This window comes from Varroa destructor, unplaced genomic scaffold (assembly GCF_002443255.2).
Source record: "Varroa destructor unplaced genomic scaffold, Vdes_3.0 BEIS01000004.1, whole genome shotgun sequence".
In the NCBI taxonomy this organism is placed as follows: Eukaryota; Metazoa; Arthropoda; class Arachnida; order Mesostigmata; family Varroidae; genus Varroa; species Varroa destructor.
Window position 1 is genome coordinate 33,274,681 of NW_019211457.1, and position 20,904 is coordinate 33,295,584.

The following is a 20,904-nucleotide window of genomic DNA, read 5'->3' on the forward strand; positions in this document are numbered from 1 at the left end:
ATATATACAACTATAGTACTTAACATAATAAAACAAAACGAGAGACAAATATTTCAAGCTTTGATAACATGCTGAAAATATAGTCAATCTTCAATTGATGCAGTATGAGTACCAATATTTGTTATAAAAAAGTATGAAGAATATTCGTTCAAAAACCCTAATCCTCGGTGCCATTTCAAAAGCAGGATCAATAGCTCAGCATTTTCTCAATCGCAACATATATTAAAGACGGCTGAAGGCCGACTCGATTTGCGTTGGCCTCGTAGAGGTCGGCCGACGGTTGGCCCTATTGACATGCGTTCTGGAAACCAAGTCAACTGACTAACATCAATAATTGTCCACAAACATGGTGTGAAGACGTGTCAAAAACAAGCTAGATAGATCCAGATTTAACTAAGCCCCCACACTAGAACAGCCAAATGAAGTAACTAGAAAAGGGTAACAAATTAGGTTGGCAGGAACTCAATGTGTACTTCACTTATAGCTACCTTACAGCCTAAGTGAGTGAACCAAATTAGGTAAATTTATTCGTAAGAAAAGAGGCGCGGGGCGCAGTCCGCGCGTCCAACTCCTATCACTATTTCTACTCTGTGTTACTATAATTACCATTATAGTGACTACAGATTAGTAACGGCTCCCGTATTATATTATCGACGGCCGCTCTGAAGTCGTATATACATTCGAACGGCGCTACTAACACAGGTGACCTTGCCGGCTTTTGTCTGGCGCCAGAACCGTCGTTTGTCATGCTGCTACCAAGCGCAATTTCTTGAAAGGTGCTTGTTAAATGACTCCATTAGGGATAAGCAATCCTTGGCATTGGTAGAACACCGTCAGCTCGCGAAACAGCTCAGCGCCCGCGTTACAGGCAGCCAGTGCGAAGGCGCAAACGCATATAAAAACGTAGTGCGCGGCTACACGTACACACTCTATATTTTTATATTATATATAGTTTGTAATGGTTCTGATTAGCAGATTTGTGCCATATTGTTACTAGATATATAGGATATATTTATATTCTTGGACATTTGCTTGCTCTGGAAATTGGAAACACGTCCTCGGTTAGCATAGTAACTTTATATTCTACTTCAGCGTTACAAACATTTTCGAACTGTAAAGCTGTCGATAACAACAATACGTGCCCGCTGCTAGATGGACTGTTTAAAATTGTGGGTCTCGATCAGCGGCCTTCGGCGTGTCTTGATGTGAGATACGGGTAATTATTGCAGATATCGCAACCAATCGGTAACGGACGACGATAGGCGCTAGTTTCACCTATCCACATGAACTGACCTAGGCTAAAGCACGAGGAGAATTTCGCCAAAGCACGAGCTTCTCAATAGACATTGTAGCAAAGATGGAGACAGACGGCTGACTAGGCTATATGCCATGCCTAAATTGCATTACAGACAGAAACTGGATGCTCATGAGAATGCGTCACTCGTTTACTGGCCGACTCTGTTTGCTTCTTGCCGTATCCGAGCTCGTTCTTCACGGTCAATAAAAACGTTGTCGGACCGTCGTCTACCCAGTTGTAGTAACAATGGACCGCTTTCGTTGTCCGTACTTCATCCACGTCATAATTATCAACGTATTTGGAATTGTTTGCTAAGCGTCGTTGTTTACATGTGTGTATCATCAGAAAATTGTGCTTGCATTACAATAGATTTTGCAACTACTCCTGTTGCTAGTATTGTATCATGCTGCCGTTTCAGTTCCCAAGCTAACAACAACACTCCTACTATATATATATATATGTATATATAAGAAACATTGGCTTTGTTAATCCTCACTGTGTCCTGTCCTTGCGCTCTCTCTTTAAAAAAGCTAAAATCTTTAGGTGTAGATAAGATACAAGACTGTGGTACTGACAACAATAACTGATAGTTTTGTGGTAATATTGATAAGGAGATTAAAGATTTATCTATAATATTATCGTCTATTATCGATAGACACGAAGTAGGCAAATAAGAAGCCATCTCGTTAACTGTGGTCCTGACAGGTTTTCATTGGCTTTAAGTCTAGATAAACAACACCGAGACACGAATCAAGAAGACGCGAGCATTTGCATCGTTCACTTCTCGGTTAAAGGCGCAGCTCAAAGCGCTGCTGCTAGTATTGCTACAAAAGAGGCCACAAGGCCAACAATACAATTCAATCACTCAACTGTATCAGCGGCAACATCGGTTACAACAAGATTACGAGCAATAACACCGATTTTTATCAGTAGGGCTGTTATCGTTCTTACGATGGTATGCACTAGCCTATCCAGTTGTCATAACTGTGCAAACAACTCCTGATAGGAACGTTTCCACACGCGAATACCTAGACTGACGCATACACGTGGAACGACACACATACGCGCATATACAGACACAAGAAAAACAAAGAAAAAAACAGCGCAGCCACGTGGATGGAGACGGTTCATTAGAAAAGTAACGCTGCCCTGCCCTGCCCCGCCCCACCCCATCCCATCCCCCGTGCCGCTGACGTGGGCCGTCGGCGAGCGAAGTGAAGTTGGGGTATACAGCAAACGGACAGTTTTGTTGGTTACTCTGGAACGGGAATAGCATGAAGACGCGCCGAATGTCGAAGCCAGACCAAAGTCCAACACGAATGAAAATGACGAAGACAGAGGACGATGACGCTGACCAGATAAAATGATGGGGTAAAGATCAGAGGAAATGGCGAATCAGCAGGCCGATCGAATAGTAGACATAACGCTAGTAACACAGCCACGAAAAGCGTATAGCCAAAAAGAACAAAAACGGGGACATGATGATTTAGATAATGAAGTTTGTAACAGCAACAATCGACCGATCTTCATCTGCAATATCATATAACACCGTGCAAGCTGCTGCTCGAGCTCCTGTCGCTGCAACAGGCTACGGTCTAGTGGCCTCTTGCGGTTGCATCTTTTGCGTACATGATTCGTTGCCTGTCTCAGCGAAGACTAAACATGACAAGAAGATCATTGCTACAGTCGCCAGCAACGAGGCGTACCAACAACAATTTTAGAACATATACTAGACAGCGGACTGATCAGGCGCGCGCAAACGACCTAGCAGCGTCTGAAGGTGTGGTAAAAAGCGCAGGTAACGACAGCAATAGGAGTGGATTGTCTTTAGCCCGCTCTGCCATTTTCCCCGCCGCCGCCGCCGCCGCCGCTACTACTTTAATTAGGGGTTCATGGTAAAAATGAATCGACTCGCAGCATAATGCCAGCAGCGACAACAACCACACCACCAATAAAATAACGGTCGGGTCGAGCTTGACATGTAACTTCTGTTTGATTCTTAAATTGACTGCTTAATTCTTGAAAAGTATACATCTCTGTATAAGGTATGAGCACGATCGAGAGCGACAGCAGCATCGCTGGTGGTACTTAACAGAAGAATTGGCTGGTTCGCCGTCGCTATCGGCCTTATGATGGATCTGTGCTGCTGCTTCTGTTATCGCCAACGCTTTTCGGCATAACGCTACTGAGCCTGAGCCGGCAACATCAGCCCTTTTCGAACAAGTGAGCAATTCAGAAACAAGGAGAACAATAGGACGATTTGGTGCACCTTCATTTTGCTATGCGCTTCGTCCGATATCTCCTGAAATTAGAAAATAATGTTTGTGCTCACCGACCTGCAAGATGAGCTCGCTAGATTCATGGCAATAGATTTATACCGCCGTGAATATACTGAAACAAAATTTGGACTCGTTTCTGCGACTGTTGATAGACGCATACGGCACACCGTGTGTTCCATCGCATCCAATAAACGTCCTAATTCCTCTTCCTGGTAATCACGTTATGAGGACCAAGATGTTTTTGTCGAGTGTGATCACTACACACCTGAATATAGGCAAGAGAGATTCCTTGTGATCTTCTTTCACGCATCAGTGCTATACAGGCTGTTGGTTAAGGAGCTTTTCCACGCAGAGAGAGTCGCGCGGTTTCCCTATACACGTCGGTAGCAGCTATAGTTTTTAACTCGGATGTACATTTCAACTCTCATCGCGTTCGGTGTCCAAGGCTTTGTAGAGGAAACGTTATGCAGTGAAATGATATGATACTTTTATAGCAATAGCGACAACGAAACACTCAGCAGCACCGCGCGAGGCGTATGAAGTAATGGTAAAATTAACATTTACAATAGACACGGCAAGCAACGCATCAAATCAATGATAACTGAAACGATCAAGCAATAAAAATTGTGTTTTGTTTACCTGCGCTTTTATTGTCCTACCGGCCCTGCCCCTACCCTTTTGTTCTTTACCATTTTCTGAAAGCTATGCTTGAAACACGCTGTTCCGGCAAACAGTAAGCGTGCATAGTCTCAGCCGAGTGTTACTTTTTGGTAACTCTATATATATATATATATATATATATATATATATATATATATATATATATATATAGGATCCTGAGCCGTAAACGGAATCGTGCATCTAGGACAAAAAAAGTTTCCAGAAAGGTGGGTCACTACGACCGTGCCGGTCTTCTAGCTAGGCGACCCGAAGGCTCCGACTACTTACTTATGTATGTCATTAGACTCACTGTTGCTGTTTTAGTTGAGTTTGTTTCACAGGCTGCAATAAAGCTGTTGAATTACTCCAGTCAGCTGGGCTATGTTCACTTAGCCCAATTCAGCCCAGAAATGAATGATTTGCAACAGTCCGACTTTGATCAGCCAGAACGTCCCAGATGGTTAACTTTGTCTATCAAACACCGCTGTATTTGACCCTGTTCTACTCGCTAACCCTTGACAACGCGGAAGTGTCAAACTCAAAGCTGACGGGAACAGCGGTCACCTGCTTATGCAACTGCCGTCAACGAGATATCCTAGACGTAAATATTAAAAAAATTATATAATTTTAAGCTTCCACGCCTGAGTGGGCCTTCTATCCGGTTCGTCCGAACGCTGCAATACATCTTGTATTTGTCGTCGATTTATTTCAAAAAAAGGGGCAACATGTGAGGCTTCTACGGAAAAGCGGTTTCGAATGGTGGTGACTGTACTAATTAACGCGATATTTACTAGCATTCATCTTATACGACACAACAACCTCATTCGATGAACTTCTTGCCTCACATACGACAGACTTCTGGAAACGTCAGCATGATGATAATAATGATCTGGCAACAAATGCGGTTTCATTGACTCATCTTTTGTTGTACGGTGTTGCTAATAATATTACGCCCCGTTGTTTGCTCGAAGGCCGTCTGAATAATGCTCCTCTCATAAACAACGAACGCACGAAACCAATCGTTGACTGTCTAGCTATATTGCACTGCTGCAATGCTAGCACACTCCAGAGCGACAGTCTGGTCTGAGTTTCAACTGAAGAAATAAATTTGTTAGAATACTCGCACGAGGCACTGAAATCGACGACCCAAACGCCACGTGCTCTAAGCGCGTGTAGAGCAGTGAATACGCGTAGTGAACGTATGCATTTCTACAATGGCGCTTAGTTGCGTAAGAGATACGTCTGATTGCCGTGTTACGTTCAATCTGATCTTGCCGCTGCCGCTACCGAGGTCGCCACGTAGCTGGTGAGGTAATGAAGGTCATAGCAACTCCATTCTGCGCTGCCGCAAACTGAGGCCGTCTAGAATCGTGTACTCATACGTACGAGCTTCGCACCAAATTTTTTAATTGCACGTTATTATTTTTCGGTACGAACACGATTGGTGTAAGCAGTGATATAAATAGACGTAAGTGTATCTCTACATCCAGCCGACTAACTATTTCATATTCATCATGTGGGAACTATGTTCTGTAATATAATGAGGCCCATATTGGAGAAGTGCGGGACATTACCACGTTTCCAATGCACGGACGGGTTCAGATGTGACGAGCACTGTCGATAGAATAAAAGTAACAAAATGCAAAAAAAAACAACAGCAAAATTGCTACGTAGAGCATAGTTTAAGTTAGGAAATTGTCGTGGAAATTCGACATCGTATAGGGGTGCCACGATATGAACTATGAATCGTATGATGAGATCGCGCTCGCGGTAGTGTCGAAATTGACAGAAAAGTTGAGTGAAGTAGATTAATTGTGACAGAAAACAGATGGATCGTGCCAACGGTATACTGCAGGCGCATCTACCTGTCGACACTGGGTTGGTACGCAGGTCTCCGTTTGAAGCGAGTATCTATTTTCGTTCACATTAACAGTGCTGGCAGTTGTAGTCCTGAAAAGGACAACGCCATCAATATTGACAGCAGACAATGCGTAGCAACGGCAACATCGATGTCCGGAGATCGACAACAACAGCAACAACAATAAAAATCATGTTAGATTTTAATAAAAAGCCCAAAGACGTAAACAGAAGCCACAATGAAGAAGTGAAGTTAACAATCCTGCGTTTCTCCTTCGAGTTTCCTACAATACAGGAAGAGAGATTCGTTACTTCGAAGGTGTCCTTATAATAAAGCTTGATTAGTTTACCGGTTAGTATTGTTGTTGGGCGCGCTATTATTCTCTTCTTATTTACCATTCGACTAGTCTTATGCCTTCTCATTATTCGCTAGTAGCTTTTGCCAACAGCACCACGTTCGGAGGTGGCCATCCTAATGAGGTGATCCTGAACAAACAGCAACAGCACAACTAATGCTGTAGCGTCAGTGCCTGTGACGGAGCCCCAATTCCAGTCGACGTCGACGCCCCCTCATCCGCGGCTCCCGTACCCCCTGATTCATGTCTGGCACATGCCATTCGGTGATATAGTGAGATGCTGTTACTTTGCGCTGGGCAGTTTCGTACGTTTCTTTTTATTCTGGCGATTCCAAAATGATCGAGACTTATTAGCGTTATCGCCAGCCTGTCGTCGCCCGTGTTACTGCGCCTATACTGTTTCTACCGGGACCGTTACCACAGACAGGCAAACAAGCAGGCAGGCTGTGGCGGCTGTTGTTGTTGACGAGGGTGACGTTGCTGGCCGCTCGGGACGAATACATATGGCGACCTCTAGCGCTAACAACCATTGGCCAGCCGGCATAAGAAACAACAATTTCAGGAGGTAACTGCAACGGCAGTTTTGGCCGGCAAACAAAATAAACAGGACACCCTGTGATTGCCGCTGCAGCTATTGGTGCGGCTGGTTTTTGCCTGCCCGCCATTTCTAGGAGCCGCCGGCGTCGCTGTCGCTGGCGCTGGCGCTTCAGCGAGCTGACATAACTATTCAATGGTTTCAGTCGGTCACACAGGCTGTTCTGACCGAGCGTCTTCGCTGACCATAACGAAAACAACTCACCAGAAACGCTCGAAAAAAAAAAAAAAAAACCGCTAAGATAAATAGTCAAAGGCATAGTAACGTCCAACTATGCGCGTACAGCTCTCGACGCACGGACTCACGTCACTCTAACTCCGAACATAAGCGCGTTAGCGGCCAGCGAGTCACAATAGCAGAGGAAAATCATTGCCGCCGTTGCCGCCACTACAACCATTGAGACATCGTCAGGTTCAACCATAACCTGGGCAACCGGCAGTGACGCTGAATGAAGCAGAGTCGGTAATATCGGTAAATACTGGATGCTTGCGCTGGGATGACTCTGCCGCCTATGATGCTGCCGCAGGCGGCAGTAATCACAGAACGAGAATAGTGCAACTAACAACAAACTTAGGGGAGAGCGCAGCGGCAGCGGAAAAATAACCAAGAGATGTATGTATATATGCGTGCACAACAGCGACGAGGAACTATTGGACTATTCACGAATACGGACAAAGAGCAGACCGGAACAGCGCGAAGATGACGAGCCGCGCAATGAAGAAATGACGCCGAGTAAAAAGTTAACGCTACCGCCACCACTGCCGTCACCATCGACAATAGCTATAGCAAAACAACAGGCATAGCGATAGGAATAAGATGAATAATATATATATATATGTGGATATCGATAGAAGGGCAAAAATGCACGCCAATAGGGGAAAGACACAGGGGGCGTTGGCAAGCGATGCTAATGCAGCCGTAGCAACAGTAACAATAACAGAAATAGAAGCCAGAATAGCAACAATCACAGCCACAATAGTGCAAACTTTACTAGTTCTACAACAGCTTGAACTAGAACTGCCACTACACTACCCTGATGACAATAGGGATCCGATGCCGAAACAATAGCTCTGCGCCAGTTGAAAATAGAGCGGGGACGCGAAACAATCTATAACGATGTGTCAGTAATACTATCAATAGTGCTGCTACACAATATCGTACGTTGTATATATATACACCAGTATGTTTCAGTGTGTGTTGCACGTGAACCTTACCTTGCATCAATGCAGAGCGAAGCCCGAACATAGAACAGCCATCATCAACACTTCTGTTGTTGTTGCTGACTCAATGGAATTGAGGTAAAGGAACAGCGAGAGAGGGAAGGACTTCGGAGCAGATGTAGTGTGGAGGCAGTCATTAGTACTCACAAACACGTATGTACACCTACACAGATGCATACGCTCGCGTATACACATGTGTGCCCTGATCTCAACAGCAGCGTTAATCATAGCGCTGCATCAAATGGCCAGCAACAGCGGATTCATAATGCTGCCTTGCCTGTACCTGTTAGTATGGCCTGATATGACGAGCAGGCAGCTCTCGGACCTCAGCCTTTACGATAATGAAAACGCTATTGCACCGTTTTTGACCGCTGAGAAAAGGCGCCGTTACTGTGATTTCTGCCACAGCTAGCCGAAATAGTTTTCTGTACTTTTCGATATGAAGATTACTTCTCCCGCACGTAGAATCTTCGGTGCGGAGTCTTCTCGGAACATTCTCTTACGATGAGTAATCCATGCGTAACTAGACCAATATATTTAAGCATCACCGACTATGAGAATTTACTGTAGACATGAAGCTGTCGAATTGTAGGTCGTCACAGAAGTCTTGAGGTTGGCCACCTAAGGTAACTTCCGCTCGATAGTCGATCTTAAAGGCCAAATATTGCGATCGTGCTTGTCAAATATATTCTATCTGTGAATTAGCTAGTTTCGTTACGTTTTATATGACCAGTGTGTTATATGCAGTGTAGCAGGCCACTGAGTGTACAATAGATAGCAAATAAATCAATTTAGCCAGTCAGCAACAATAACATGTTAGTCAATTGTTTAGCTGGCGGCTGGCTCAGGGGCAGAATGCTCTGACAAGGTCAATCTTATTTCTTTACCAATAACGGAGAGCTAGACTGCGGTGATCAGCTCGCTTTCGTTTCGCGCACCTATTGTATTGCGGGTGTACATGTATAATATAATAAATATCGCGCGTCTATCACTCCTCGACAATATAACGTGCTGGAGTTAACAGCGTCCAGCGCTTGACTTGTTGAGCTTCTGCGGTGAAATGCAACAAATTAAACGAACAGGTAACGACGGCGGCTCTATCGTGCGCGCCGCCAGCCATTGTCATTCCATAACACATATAGAAGGGGTGTTGTCCTATACTGCAAATGGATTTCGTTTAACATCAGCAACAGAATCCGGGGGACGGGAGGGGAGGGAAGAGGATAAGGAGGAAAAGATCGACCAGCAAGCACTACGTTACTGTTCATTGATCTATTCGTTGGCCGGTTTTGTGTCTCTCTGTCGCAACTACTCCGCCATTATAGTTACCGCGTCGATGTTGTCGCTGACAGCGTTTCTAGCATTGTCGGTTTACTTATATTTTTGATAGCAAAAAGCGTCTGTTGCTTGCTATTGGCCCTAGTTGTTGTTGTTTTTGTGTTTGTACGAACTTTATTCGAGCCGTTTATTGTTTACGCTTAGCTCACGAATGCCAACCGGTAAAATAGAACCGTCCAATCTGTGTTTGCAAGACACATCATTATACTGACCAAGTCGTATTTATAACAACAGCGACTCAACCGTCAATAGCATTGGCCAATGCTGTTTGTTGTACGTACCCCATTCTCTTACTGTCTCGCAACAAAAAAAAAAATATACTTCCACAGTCGCGTTTACAATAAGAACGACTCGCGGCTATAACGGCAGCAACAATAAGAATACCGCCAATGACAGAAAAAGCACAAGAACGACGACGATGGTAGACCGAACGACAGTCGACACAGTCGGGGGGCCAGAAATGAGTCTAGATGACGTTCAGGAAAATGACTCCAGCGCGCTACTGAAACGCTCTTGTCGGTAACCGCAGCCATAATAGAACAAGAAAATATGTTTTGTGTATGTAGCGTATTTCGCTAAACACACAAAATATATTCGTTTCAAACATTTCGTTGTTTATTTTTTCTCGGTGCCATTAGCGAGAGAAAAGTTGGAATGGGGGAGGGGGGGGGGCAAATGCATAGTACACATACATTTGATTTCTGTCTATTTATCTATACGCGCACCATTTGCGTGCATAAGTACGTACGTACGTGCGTGCGTGCGTGCGTGCGTGCGCGCGTACGTCCGCTCGCTGTGTTGCCAGGCAGGGTAAAGAAACTTCGGCCAACAGATGCTTGGTAAGACTTCATCTATAAACGGAAATTACCGTTGGCCACTATCTTTCTTTATTTTTTTAGTTTGTTGGCCGGTGGTGCATCTGAGGTAACTTCAGCTGTCTCAACTGTCAAGCTCGTGAAGCCTATGTAAGAACTTGTTTGTACTTTCGCCTAGCGGAAAGAAGGTTTCCTCCAGCCTCAACTTCACAATTCAACAACCAGCCGTAAATAGGAACGGATGCCGAAATGGTGTCTCTTTTTTGCAAAGGGTATAAAACGATGGACGTCCGTCGGTTGAACGGCTGCCCATTTGCTGTGCTCTATGCGATTTTCACTTTGCGATGTGGGGCACAAAGGCTTTAGTGGATTCAGCTCAAGCAATAGGGGACTGACTCCTTCGGATAGACAGGTGGGACGGCGGACACAATGAGACCATGAGGACGGTGCAGACCTGAAACAAATTACTGATACAACAGACAAGCTTCTAGCGTTCCGAAATCTCGTCCATGCGGTCCAGACTCGGGTTTGGCATACGCGGAGGTTTGGCAAGAGGGTAAATGGTCCGGCGTGCTAGTCTCTAAGGTGAAGAGAGGACAGGGATGAACTATGGCCCTCGTGAGTGAACGTTAGGCAGATGTGTGAACGCGGGTGGTAAGGGGGGTGGTGGTGGTGGTGGTGGAAAGGTTGAGCTGATTGAAAATATTTAAGGCTTGCGATTTCTCCTACTATTCTATTAATTTGACTATTCTGCTGGCTCTTGTTCTAGTATATGCTGTTTAGGCACAAAGCGCGAGCTGTGGGAACTATATTCTGTTTTAGAACGGAAGACCATGTTCGGTCTTCACATGGCACGATCTATGGGTGTCATAAAGCTTACCGAGAGAGAGACGATGCTGCAAAACATCAGACGTAGCAGTGAGATAATGATCTTTTTGCTTTCCTAACAAGTGATACATGCATGGCCATATATCCCGCTTGAACTCGCCGCTGCGACTGTTAATTGCTTATCATATTTATGTCGACCACCGGCATAGGCTGGTACAAGAAAGATATGGTAAGCTTCTATTAAATAAGCGAGATATCTGATCGATAAGTGTAGCTCTGTAGCAACATAAGGATATGAGTACTTGAAAGTCGAAAGCGGAGTTGGATAAAAAATTTTTCAAAGTTGTGTTCCACATGCGGTCGGACAGCAGACATTAAGTCGATGAGTGTATGTTAGTGACACGTGTCCTACTTACTGTCGGCCATGAACACAATGAGGTGAAACGCGGTAATGTCCCTGTTTATGCAAAGATGTTCACCTCGCCCAAGCACTGTGTAATAGCATAGGTTTTAGGAGGGCTATAACAAAAAAAACTTGCCCTGTTTGTTCGAAATTAAAACAGGTCTGGAAGTAAGTGTTTGTCAGCTCGCATTTCCGCGAAGACGGAGTAGGCTAGCGATAGTGACCGGGTATTGTATTCATTATGTTTAGAATAGAGTTCGGATAGCGGTAAACGCACGAATCCTCATAAATATCAATCCATACTAAGCGTAGTTACGGTCGTCCACGTATTCTTAGCACCAACGATGTAGTAGTAGTAGAAAGGAAAATATATATAAGACTAACCAGTATGATGTTGTTGTTTTCAAATTATAGAGTCCCCTGGCCATAAAGGCGTGGTCGCCTGCAAGCTCGGCTGAGAGCGCTGACAAGTCAGCAGTGCTCTCATCGCTGATGCAGGGTGCCGAGGGAAGTCTGAACGGTCTCGGCGCATTGAACGGCCTCAACGGGCTAAATGGCCTGTCGGGCAGTATGAAGCGTCCGTTATCTCCTCAGAGTATCCTGAGCTCCCTTGCTCAGCATCAGGTTCGGCAGATGTTCGCTCAGAACCTCAACAGCCTCAACCCTCAGCAGCTAAGCCAATTGCTCCAACAGCAATCAGTGCAACAACTCCTGCAGCAGCAGGTAGGTGCCACCATTAACAGCTGTCGAATAGTCTTTGAGCCGATATAATGCCGCAAATATCGAGATCAAGCTTAAGTAACAAGCAACCAGTCATCGAGTGAATGGATAGATGTACGCGAGCGGCGTGTTCTGGCCAAATTATCAACATGGAATTATTTATTTTTTGAGCATGAATGTTCCGATTGAGTCGATCGAATATTCTGATCCATTGGCGTCCGCTTGGGATTAAAAATGTCTATAGTTTGTCTGTTACTGGTGATATGACTAACACAGTTGCGTTGGGTATTGTTTTTGGTTTTTCGATTGCGTCCCACAGTCTGGGTTAGGTTAACGATTTGATTTACTTCTACTGTTGTACAAGTAGATATGGTCTGCTGGTTATGGTAACCGCGGCCAATGCCGACTGCCGTGTTAACGTATATGCAATCAGTCGAGCGTTCTAACAGCGCGGAATAAATATGCAGACGTTCGTTGCCTGGGTCGAGCATGCTCCGAATAATTTTCGTGGCTGGATTTGTTAAGTTTGCGCACTCACAAAATCACTCACTGTTTACCCGCGTCACGATTGTGGGCCATTAGTTCATCGCTAACTGTGTACACGTGGCTGTCAGGGACTGGACATATGTGATGGTAAATGAACATTGAAAAGGGAACAGGATAGACCCAAAATAAATTACTTTTAAAAAGAAAAACTTAAGGCCTTCGTAGGGGAAAAGTTTGCTTCAAAAACTCCACCCGACAAGCATCTGACCCTACCTAGACTTGCTACCCTCTGTGCCCATGTCTGATACTTGATAGATACATGCGTTAGGATATTCGTTTCAAACTTTCAATAGACATTATTAAACGGATTGTTGTCATCGTAGAGTGAGCGTAAGCTGGAAGCGCCAACTATTCTTCTCATCTATTCAATTATTAAGTGTCGTAGACCCAACGTGATATCACAACGGGCACGCAGGGGTCTAGTGGCAGATTTTTCTACTTGCTGATTTTTTATCAGAGACGCAAAAAAGTGAACGGAGCTGAGCGGTCTGCGTCTGTACGTGCATCCACATAAATGAGGCTCTGATATCTCTCTTTTTTGCTGCAACCCAGTTAAAACTAGTCGCTGTACCACTTATACTATGGTACGCCCACTGGTTAGCTATATCGTGTCAATGTACCACACCGATGTAATTGACTCGAACGCCTCAACTTCGAGCAGTCAACACCGTTGGCATAATGTGACACACAAACCCAAATGTATGGAAATCAATATTGCAGGCATATTTAAAAAGATATAAAGGCCAGAAAAATTGGTATATCAAAAATGAACATTTTCTAACGAATGTTAGGGACTAAATATCGGATTGGTGCTACTAGGTGCGGCGGCTGCGGGGCTTATAAGATTTATTTTGTTTCTTCTCTCAGTTTTTGTCGGTATGTTCATAATACAAAAAATCTATTTTCTTCTCTATTCTTGCTCGATCCATGATTTCAGCAAACTAAACAGCTGGAACAAATGTACCCGCATCTCGGAGAACAGCTCCAACTGAATATGCTACAGCAGACTCAAGTCATTCAACAAATGCAGCAACAGCAGCAGCAGCAGCAGAGCAATGGGGCCGCCAGCCAGGCCAACCAGGGACACAGCAATGGAGAAGGTACCTGCGAACCCGATCGCAAGTTACAGTTGCAGTTATCACAGCTCGTCCAACAACAACAACAGATTGTTCAGCAGCTACAGATGGCGCATAGGAGTTTCATGCTCGGTATGCCTGGCCTGATGCAATCATTTGGCCAGGACAATGACAAGGATGAGTCGCGGCTTTCATCGTCGCTGAGCAGCGGTCACCGTGATAACCGCGATCGCTCTCGCGACAGGGAGCGTCGGCAATTGTCGGGAACCGAGCAACGGGAACGAGACGCCCACCATCGGAGGACGCCCACCTCTGCCGCCGCGTCGAACGGCGCTGGCGGCCTGGTGCCACCCTCCTCGCACCAGGCCTGTCCGTCTAATAACCCCCAAAGCCCAACCAGTCACAGCCACACCACGAACTCGCAGCATCAACAAGAGCGCTCGCGGGACGCGAATCGCGGCCATTCCGCGTCAAGTAGCAGTAGCAGCGTTGCTAGCGTGCTCGCAGCGAGTGCGAATGGCCTTTCAGTTAACAGTAACAATAATAACAACAGCAACAGCAGTCGTGAACAAGTGAACAGTAGCAGAGCGGCAACACCGCAGGCTCAATCTTTGCAGCAGCACTCCCTCAATGGCGTCGGACCTAGTGGCCATGGTGCCCAGGCCCCGACGGACGGGGCACACCAGCGAAGCCTGAGCGGATCGCCGTACCAGGCCCCGTCCGCGACGCAGTCGTCAGGGAAGGAGGAGAAGTCTTCCAGTGCCAGTAACCCCGTGAGTACCGTGAGCAGTAGCCTCAGCCTCACCTTCGCCGGCACTTCACCTTCGCTCGCAGCAGCTGGCGGATCCCTGTCAAAGGAGTCTGCCGGCCTAACGCTCGGCCTAAACCACGCGACCAGCCACCCCCTATATGGTCATGGGGTGTGCAAATGGCCGGGCTGCGAGGTGGAGTGTGCCGACTTCGGAGCCTTCAGCAAGCACCTGAACACGGAGCACCAGCTCGACGACCGCTCGACGGCACAGGCACGCGTACAGATGCAGGTTGTTAGCCAACTCGAGCTGCAGCTCGAAAAAGAGAAGACGCGACTCGAGGCGATGATGGCGCACCTGCATCTTGGCCAGTCGAAATCATCATCATCGGCGATGTCATCAGCAGCAGCCGCCGCAGCAGCAGCAGGCTTAACGTCCTCGTCAATGCTATCGTCAGCAGCATCGGCAACGATCGCCGCCGGCCTTGGCTCAAACAGCGTCGGCGCCGGCAGCCATGGCGGAGCCGGCAATCTCAGTCATTCGCCGTCTGCCAGGTCAAGTGTCGGTTTACAACAAGCTGCCAGCAGCCTGCAAAGTGGCGGCGGCGGCGGCTCGGAGCTACTGCGGTGCGCAAGCGAGTCCAAGCCAGCCACCTCCTCTCCGCAGACCCAGGCCGCGGTGTCACCCTCCCCTCCACCGCAAGGCCTGCCGCCCAGTCTACTCCGTTATCCTCTGCCGGCGCCCAGTGCGGGGCACGGCACCCCCCTCGGTCATGCCCCTCCCGTGTCCCATCAAGCCCCACCACCACCCCTCGGTCTACCCGCTTTGTCCACGACCCATTCCTCCCTCACGCCCCTTCCGCCCCCACCCACGGCCAGCTCGGCAAAGGGCAGCCGTCGTCTCAGCGATAAAGGCTCGCTGTCCCTGCTGCCGTATAGCGACCAACAGCCATTTCCCGATTCCCCAATGCGGCGAAGGGTCGCGGAGAGAGCTAACTTGGATATCACCGAAGGTAAGCTCGCCGATTTGGTAATTGTTACATGCGAGTGCAACCTATTATATAATACATTGTGCATAAATGGTAGCTGACGCGGTGATCTGGAAGTCCAAGCTTTTGGTCGAAAGGGATCAAGAGCCGGTACTTCAAGTCCCGTCAACCACATACGACCCTATGCACAATTCGTGAGAACAGAGAAAGTCATCCACATTTACACATACAAATAATAAACAATGCCACGTATCTAATCATTACTAGAAAAAACTGTTAGGCTTGTAATTATAATTTCCATTAAGATTTTGTGCCTTTGTCAAATATCCTTAAAGGAAAGGGAACCTTAGCTCATGTCCAAATGTCAACAAGTTATATACATGTAGTGAAGAGAAACTTAGCAGGTACAAGGCATGTTACTATAGTACCTACTAGTGACGTAAATCATGCTTTTTTTGTCAAACTCGACTACACAGCAATAGCCGTAATTATAAAGTCGTGACTGCTGTCTGCACACGCAAGTACTGTTACCGATTCGTTTCAGATTTTGATTGCCGGCTAATAACAAAGCCGGCAAAAGAATACTGGTCGAATAATAGCTCCTCGTTTGTCTGGTCATATTTTCAATGTATTTGCAGAGATCCAACGCAACCGAGAGTTCTACAAGTCGGCGGACGTTCGACCTCCGTTCACGTATGCCTCTCTGATTAGGCAGGCGATAATGGAGTCGCCTGACAAACAGCTCACTCTCAACGAGATTTATAACTGGTTCCAGAATACATTCTGCTACTTCCGTCGGAATGCTGCGACTTGGAAGGTACGTGGAGCAACATGGAAGGCACGTTTGTTTTCACTTTCTTTTGTTTTCCGTTATATATTCCTTGGTTATATGCAAAACGAATTATATATATACATATATATATGTATATATATATATATATATATATATATATATATATATATATATATGGAAATGTTATTTATATTTAGCGATATGCGAAACTGACTCCCCGCCGAGATCGTCGTGAACAGGTTAAACAATGCGTTTCCTCTCCACAGAATGCGGTGAGACACAACTTAAGCCTTCACAAATGCTTTATGCGCGTAGAGAACGTTAAGGGGGCGGTCTGGACTGTCGATGAAATCGAGTTCTATAAAAGAAGACCGCAGCGTCTTCAGGACCGGATCGCCGGGTAAGACTTCGCCTCAGATCCACCCTGTCCAGCGCGGACGGAGGCACGGACGAGGCGGGGTCGGGACCCGGACTTGTGGCTCAGAACAAGAACGATAACAGATCGCACAAGACACGCGACGCTCTACAAACGTACATGCAGATATATATACACGCACAACTACACTCAAACTTACATCTATTCCAAAACATAGTCTCTTCATCGATCTTTCTCCATATGGCGGCGAGTAAAAGACAGACGGGCATGCTTTTCAGAGAAATCCCCTCCTTTACCCTACTACTCCCACCGGGGTACTGCACTCGGTAGGCTAGTATCTTTCAATAGGCTTACTTAGTCTACAATGGCAGTCACACTACATACAGTAATACAGAGATCGTGGAAGATGGAGGCGCAAAAGAATAACGATGATGATGATTATGATGGTGTCTGCCCGAAAAATAGGTCAACAAAAATAGGAATATTGCTCGTTACGTTTTTCATTTCACAGTTTTCGATTGCATTGACTTCGTCTTTCATCACTAACCTTTGTGTGAAGCCTATTAGGTCTTATGTATGTATTTTCGTTCTCTCGATATCACTCGGTACTGTTCACACCTGCCGTATTCGCTATGCACAGAACGCCATTCGTACGAATCTTTCGCTGCACAAATGCTTCGTGCGCTATGAAGACGATTTCGGCTCATTTTGGATGGTGGACGACAACGAATTTGTCAAAAGGCGCCATCTCAACCGCGGGCGACCGAAGAGGTTTGGCCAGAGCAACCCGCAGGGTGTCGTAGAAGGGTCGCGGAACGACGGGCCCCCTGAAGGGAACTCTGAGTAAGGCATAAAGACAATAAAATTAAGTCTAATCGAGCGGTCCATAGGATCGAGTTCGTTCATGTTTTCAATACATTCTATTCTTCGTCTATTGACTCCTGTTCCTGTTGGATACGAACGAAACTTTCTTGGCCGAGGAGAGCATTGCCGATTGACTCCTCGCTGTAAGCGCGGTCGCGTTAGGCCACCGCTAGAACCTCGCATTAGGCGGGCACGCATCGACGACGATAACGGCTAACCATCTATGAATTATAACCCGCGAACATTTAAAAAGCAAGCAACCATATGAAGCTGCGTATGCCGGCGTATGTTTCATGCATCTACGACAGAGTTGTCCGTTCCCTGTATTCATGGAATCGTACGATCCTCTACTCATGCATGCCCCCATCATTACATGACCCAATCACCTTGGAAACTTACTTAGTTACTGTTTATTTTTATTGCATTTTGTAGAATCGTGAAATTACACACGTATTACAATTGTTATTATGCAAAGTTGCATTTGCTTTGTAGTGACAATGGAACCAGTCACAGTAGCACTATTGGAGGTAGTTCTTTGTAGAGTTCAAGAGTTATTCATTTCGAAGCGTTCATCCTAGAACCTGTGGGCCTCTAGGAACTTCTTTCATTTACTGAAAAATTCGTACACGTTCACGCATACTGGTACACGTCGTAACACATTCACGTATTCAACACGTCTAAGATATCTGCGAGATGAGGCCAGATATATTTGCCGCACACGTAGAGACAGTAGCACTGAGACACGTAATGCCCTGTTGTCGACTTGCCATATATGACGTGTAGTGACGCTTTTGCAGGATTAGCATACGTTATTTCCCGTACATATATTATAGATATGCTATAGAATTATTACTGTAGAGCCAGTAAAAAGCATGCTTGCTTCACCACCCATCCATATCGCTGTCGTGCCTGAAACCTACCCATGTTCCCAGCTGTTCACAGCCACTAGTCCGAGGCCCCGACCTCGTCAGGTTTGTGTAGTTTCGCAGAGAGACAGGTAGTAGCTAGTACGACCTGGTTGTAGCTGTCGTAGCTTTTACGACGTCAAAATACTACGTGTCGGCTAGCGACGTCGTAGAAAAATAGTGAATCTGACAGATCGTAGCCGATCTGACATAAAGTAGTTGTACGCCTTGTATAAAATTCAACTAGATATCGTAGCAAGGTCACTGTACTGTGATATCAACAATCCAGCATTAGCCTCTAATAGAGAAAAAAAATCAGAAAGCAGTGGTATGATAAGTAAATTGTCGTTACGGCAAGGGGTACAAGTAATTCTTCTTAGCTTCTTTTTGGGTTGAAGAAAAATCTCTTTGACTTTCTGAATTAGCGGAATGAAAACGACTAGCAGAGAGAACTTTCTAACCCAGTGTACGTTCCATGCAGAGCCGGTGACGAGCAGATGTCCCCAGGAGGCGGCCCTCAGAGGGGCCCGTCCTCCAGACAAGCCCGGAGTCCAACAATGAACAGTAGTATTTACGGCGACCTCAACTCGCTTCATGTAAGTAACGTCAAAAAAAATCATCAAGTCAACTACTGCTGATTTTCGAAGCGCTTCGGGTTGCACCACTCTTACAATCATTCCTAACCTACTCATAACTTCTTTTTACCGTTGCAGGGAGTCTTGGATAGCCCCTTATCAGGCTTTCTTCAGGCGATACAAGCAGGTGGTTCTCCCTCGATATCAGGGTCCCCTCTGCTTTCTCTGCCACCCACCTCGTCCGCGCTTTCGGCTGTAAGTGATGCCGAGCGCCTGATGATGTCCATGATGGAATTAGGCCGGCACGATATCGTAAATGCAGGGAGTATTGCAAGTGGCCACAAGGGTGCGCCTAGCCCTCTCAGCTTACTGACAACGTCGAACGGCGCTTCCGTCCACACCAGCCACTCGGACAAACAGAGTATCAAACAGGTTCGTACCTATGATACAATATACAAAATATAGACGATATGTATGTGTTCACACGAAATGCTGTATCATTGTTGCGGGAAAGCTGGACGTTTCCTTATCAGAAAAGCCCTTACAACAAACCCGCCCCGTTATAGTCCGTGTATTCATGATTCTAATTGGGATTTATTACAAATCTGATCGGGTCGTTCCACCTAATTGAACTCTCGTTACGCTTGTGTTTTTTTCTCATTTTTTTTTCCCAGGAACCGATGGACAGCTCAGTGGGCGGACCGGATAGCCCTCCAGCATCGGGGAGCGACCCCCGATCACCGAGGTCTCCCCGATCCCCGCGGTCACCTCAGCCTACGATCACCGAGCCGTCTTCGGACAATGAAAAGGATGACAAGGACCTGGACGAGGATATGCCCCTTCAATTGCCACTACACAAAGAGTTCCGTGAGGGCCCCGCACCCGACGCCGAGGCCGAGGACCTGTCGCTTGCCTCCGAGCCAAACAACTCGTGAAGTTTAAGGCGGTTCATGGCCATCATTAGCACCAACACAAGCACACGAGTGTGACTAAGTGACGTGCGTACGGCCAGTGCAAAGCAATCGTTCGTGCCAGCCCGTGGCAGGGGCGGCAATAGTAAAGCAAAATAATTACGACTATAAAAGAAGACAACTACAAGTAATTACTATTATTATTATATTAAATTATGATAATACGAGAAACGAATCAGGAGCAAGCGACGAACGTAATAAGGACTATAAACAAGCGTACTACACGAAGATGCTTTGAAAACGGGACTCTCCGGGACTCGGCGAGTTGAGACTGATAGCGCCAAATCGACTCTACTAATTCACCAATAATGATAAAACAAAAGAAGAAAAAAAAAAAAGAAAAATTATGAGATCAATGCGACAACACTGCAACCAATCACACCACAGCTATTCTGTTAACAGAGCTCTGAACATCATCCAAAACGGAAGAAGGGAAACCCGTATGGCGAACATTCGAGTGGGTCCGTGCGCGCTAAATGTGACACCGCTAACTTAAATGAGACAACCGTACGTGCTAGATCCAACACGCTATGATATAATATGGAAATAGAGAATATTCCCACCAACGACGAACGAATTACACTGCGGTTGAGTGCGTCACGTAAACAACGGCGGGCAGGATGACAACAATGACCAGACATCACTATAGGATACCAGGATTCGGTAATTTTGGAAATTGTGATTATCTGTTTA

At 46.1% G+C, this 20,904-nt stretch overlaps 1 protein-coding gene across 12 annotated transcripts in view; it reads left to right on the plus strand.

Moving 5' to 3' along the window:
• Positions 1-20,577, plus strand: part of FoxP (forkhead box transcription factor P) — a 317,599-nt gene extending 297,022 nt beyond the window's left edge. For 11 of the 12 annotated variants that reach the window (XM_086986479.1, XM_086986478.1, XM_086986477.1 and 8 more), the window contains 7 exons: positions 12,063-12,371; positions 13,852-15,751; positions 16,366-16,565; positions 16,787-16,920; positions 19,147-19,261; positions 19,379-19,672; positions 19,915-20,577. In XM_086986479.1, coding sequence (XP_086842605.1) covers positions 12,063-12,371; positions 13,852-15,751; positions 16,366-16,565; positions 16,787-16,920; positions 19,147-19,261; positions 19,379-19,672; positions 19,915-20,175 — 3,213 coding nt within the window. In that variant the 3' untranslated portion in view covers positions 20,176-20,577. The remainder of the gene's footprint in view (positions 1-12,062; positions 12,372-13,851; positions 15,752-16,365; positions 16,566-16,786; positions 16,921-19,146; positions 19,262-19,378; positions 19,673-19,914) is intronic. The other variant, XM_022804246.2, reaches the window with a different exon arrangement.
• The last annotated feature ends 327 nt before the right edge of the window (positions 20,578-20,904 follow it).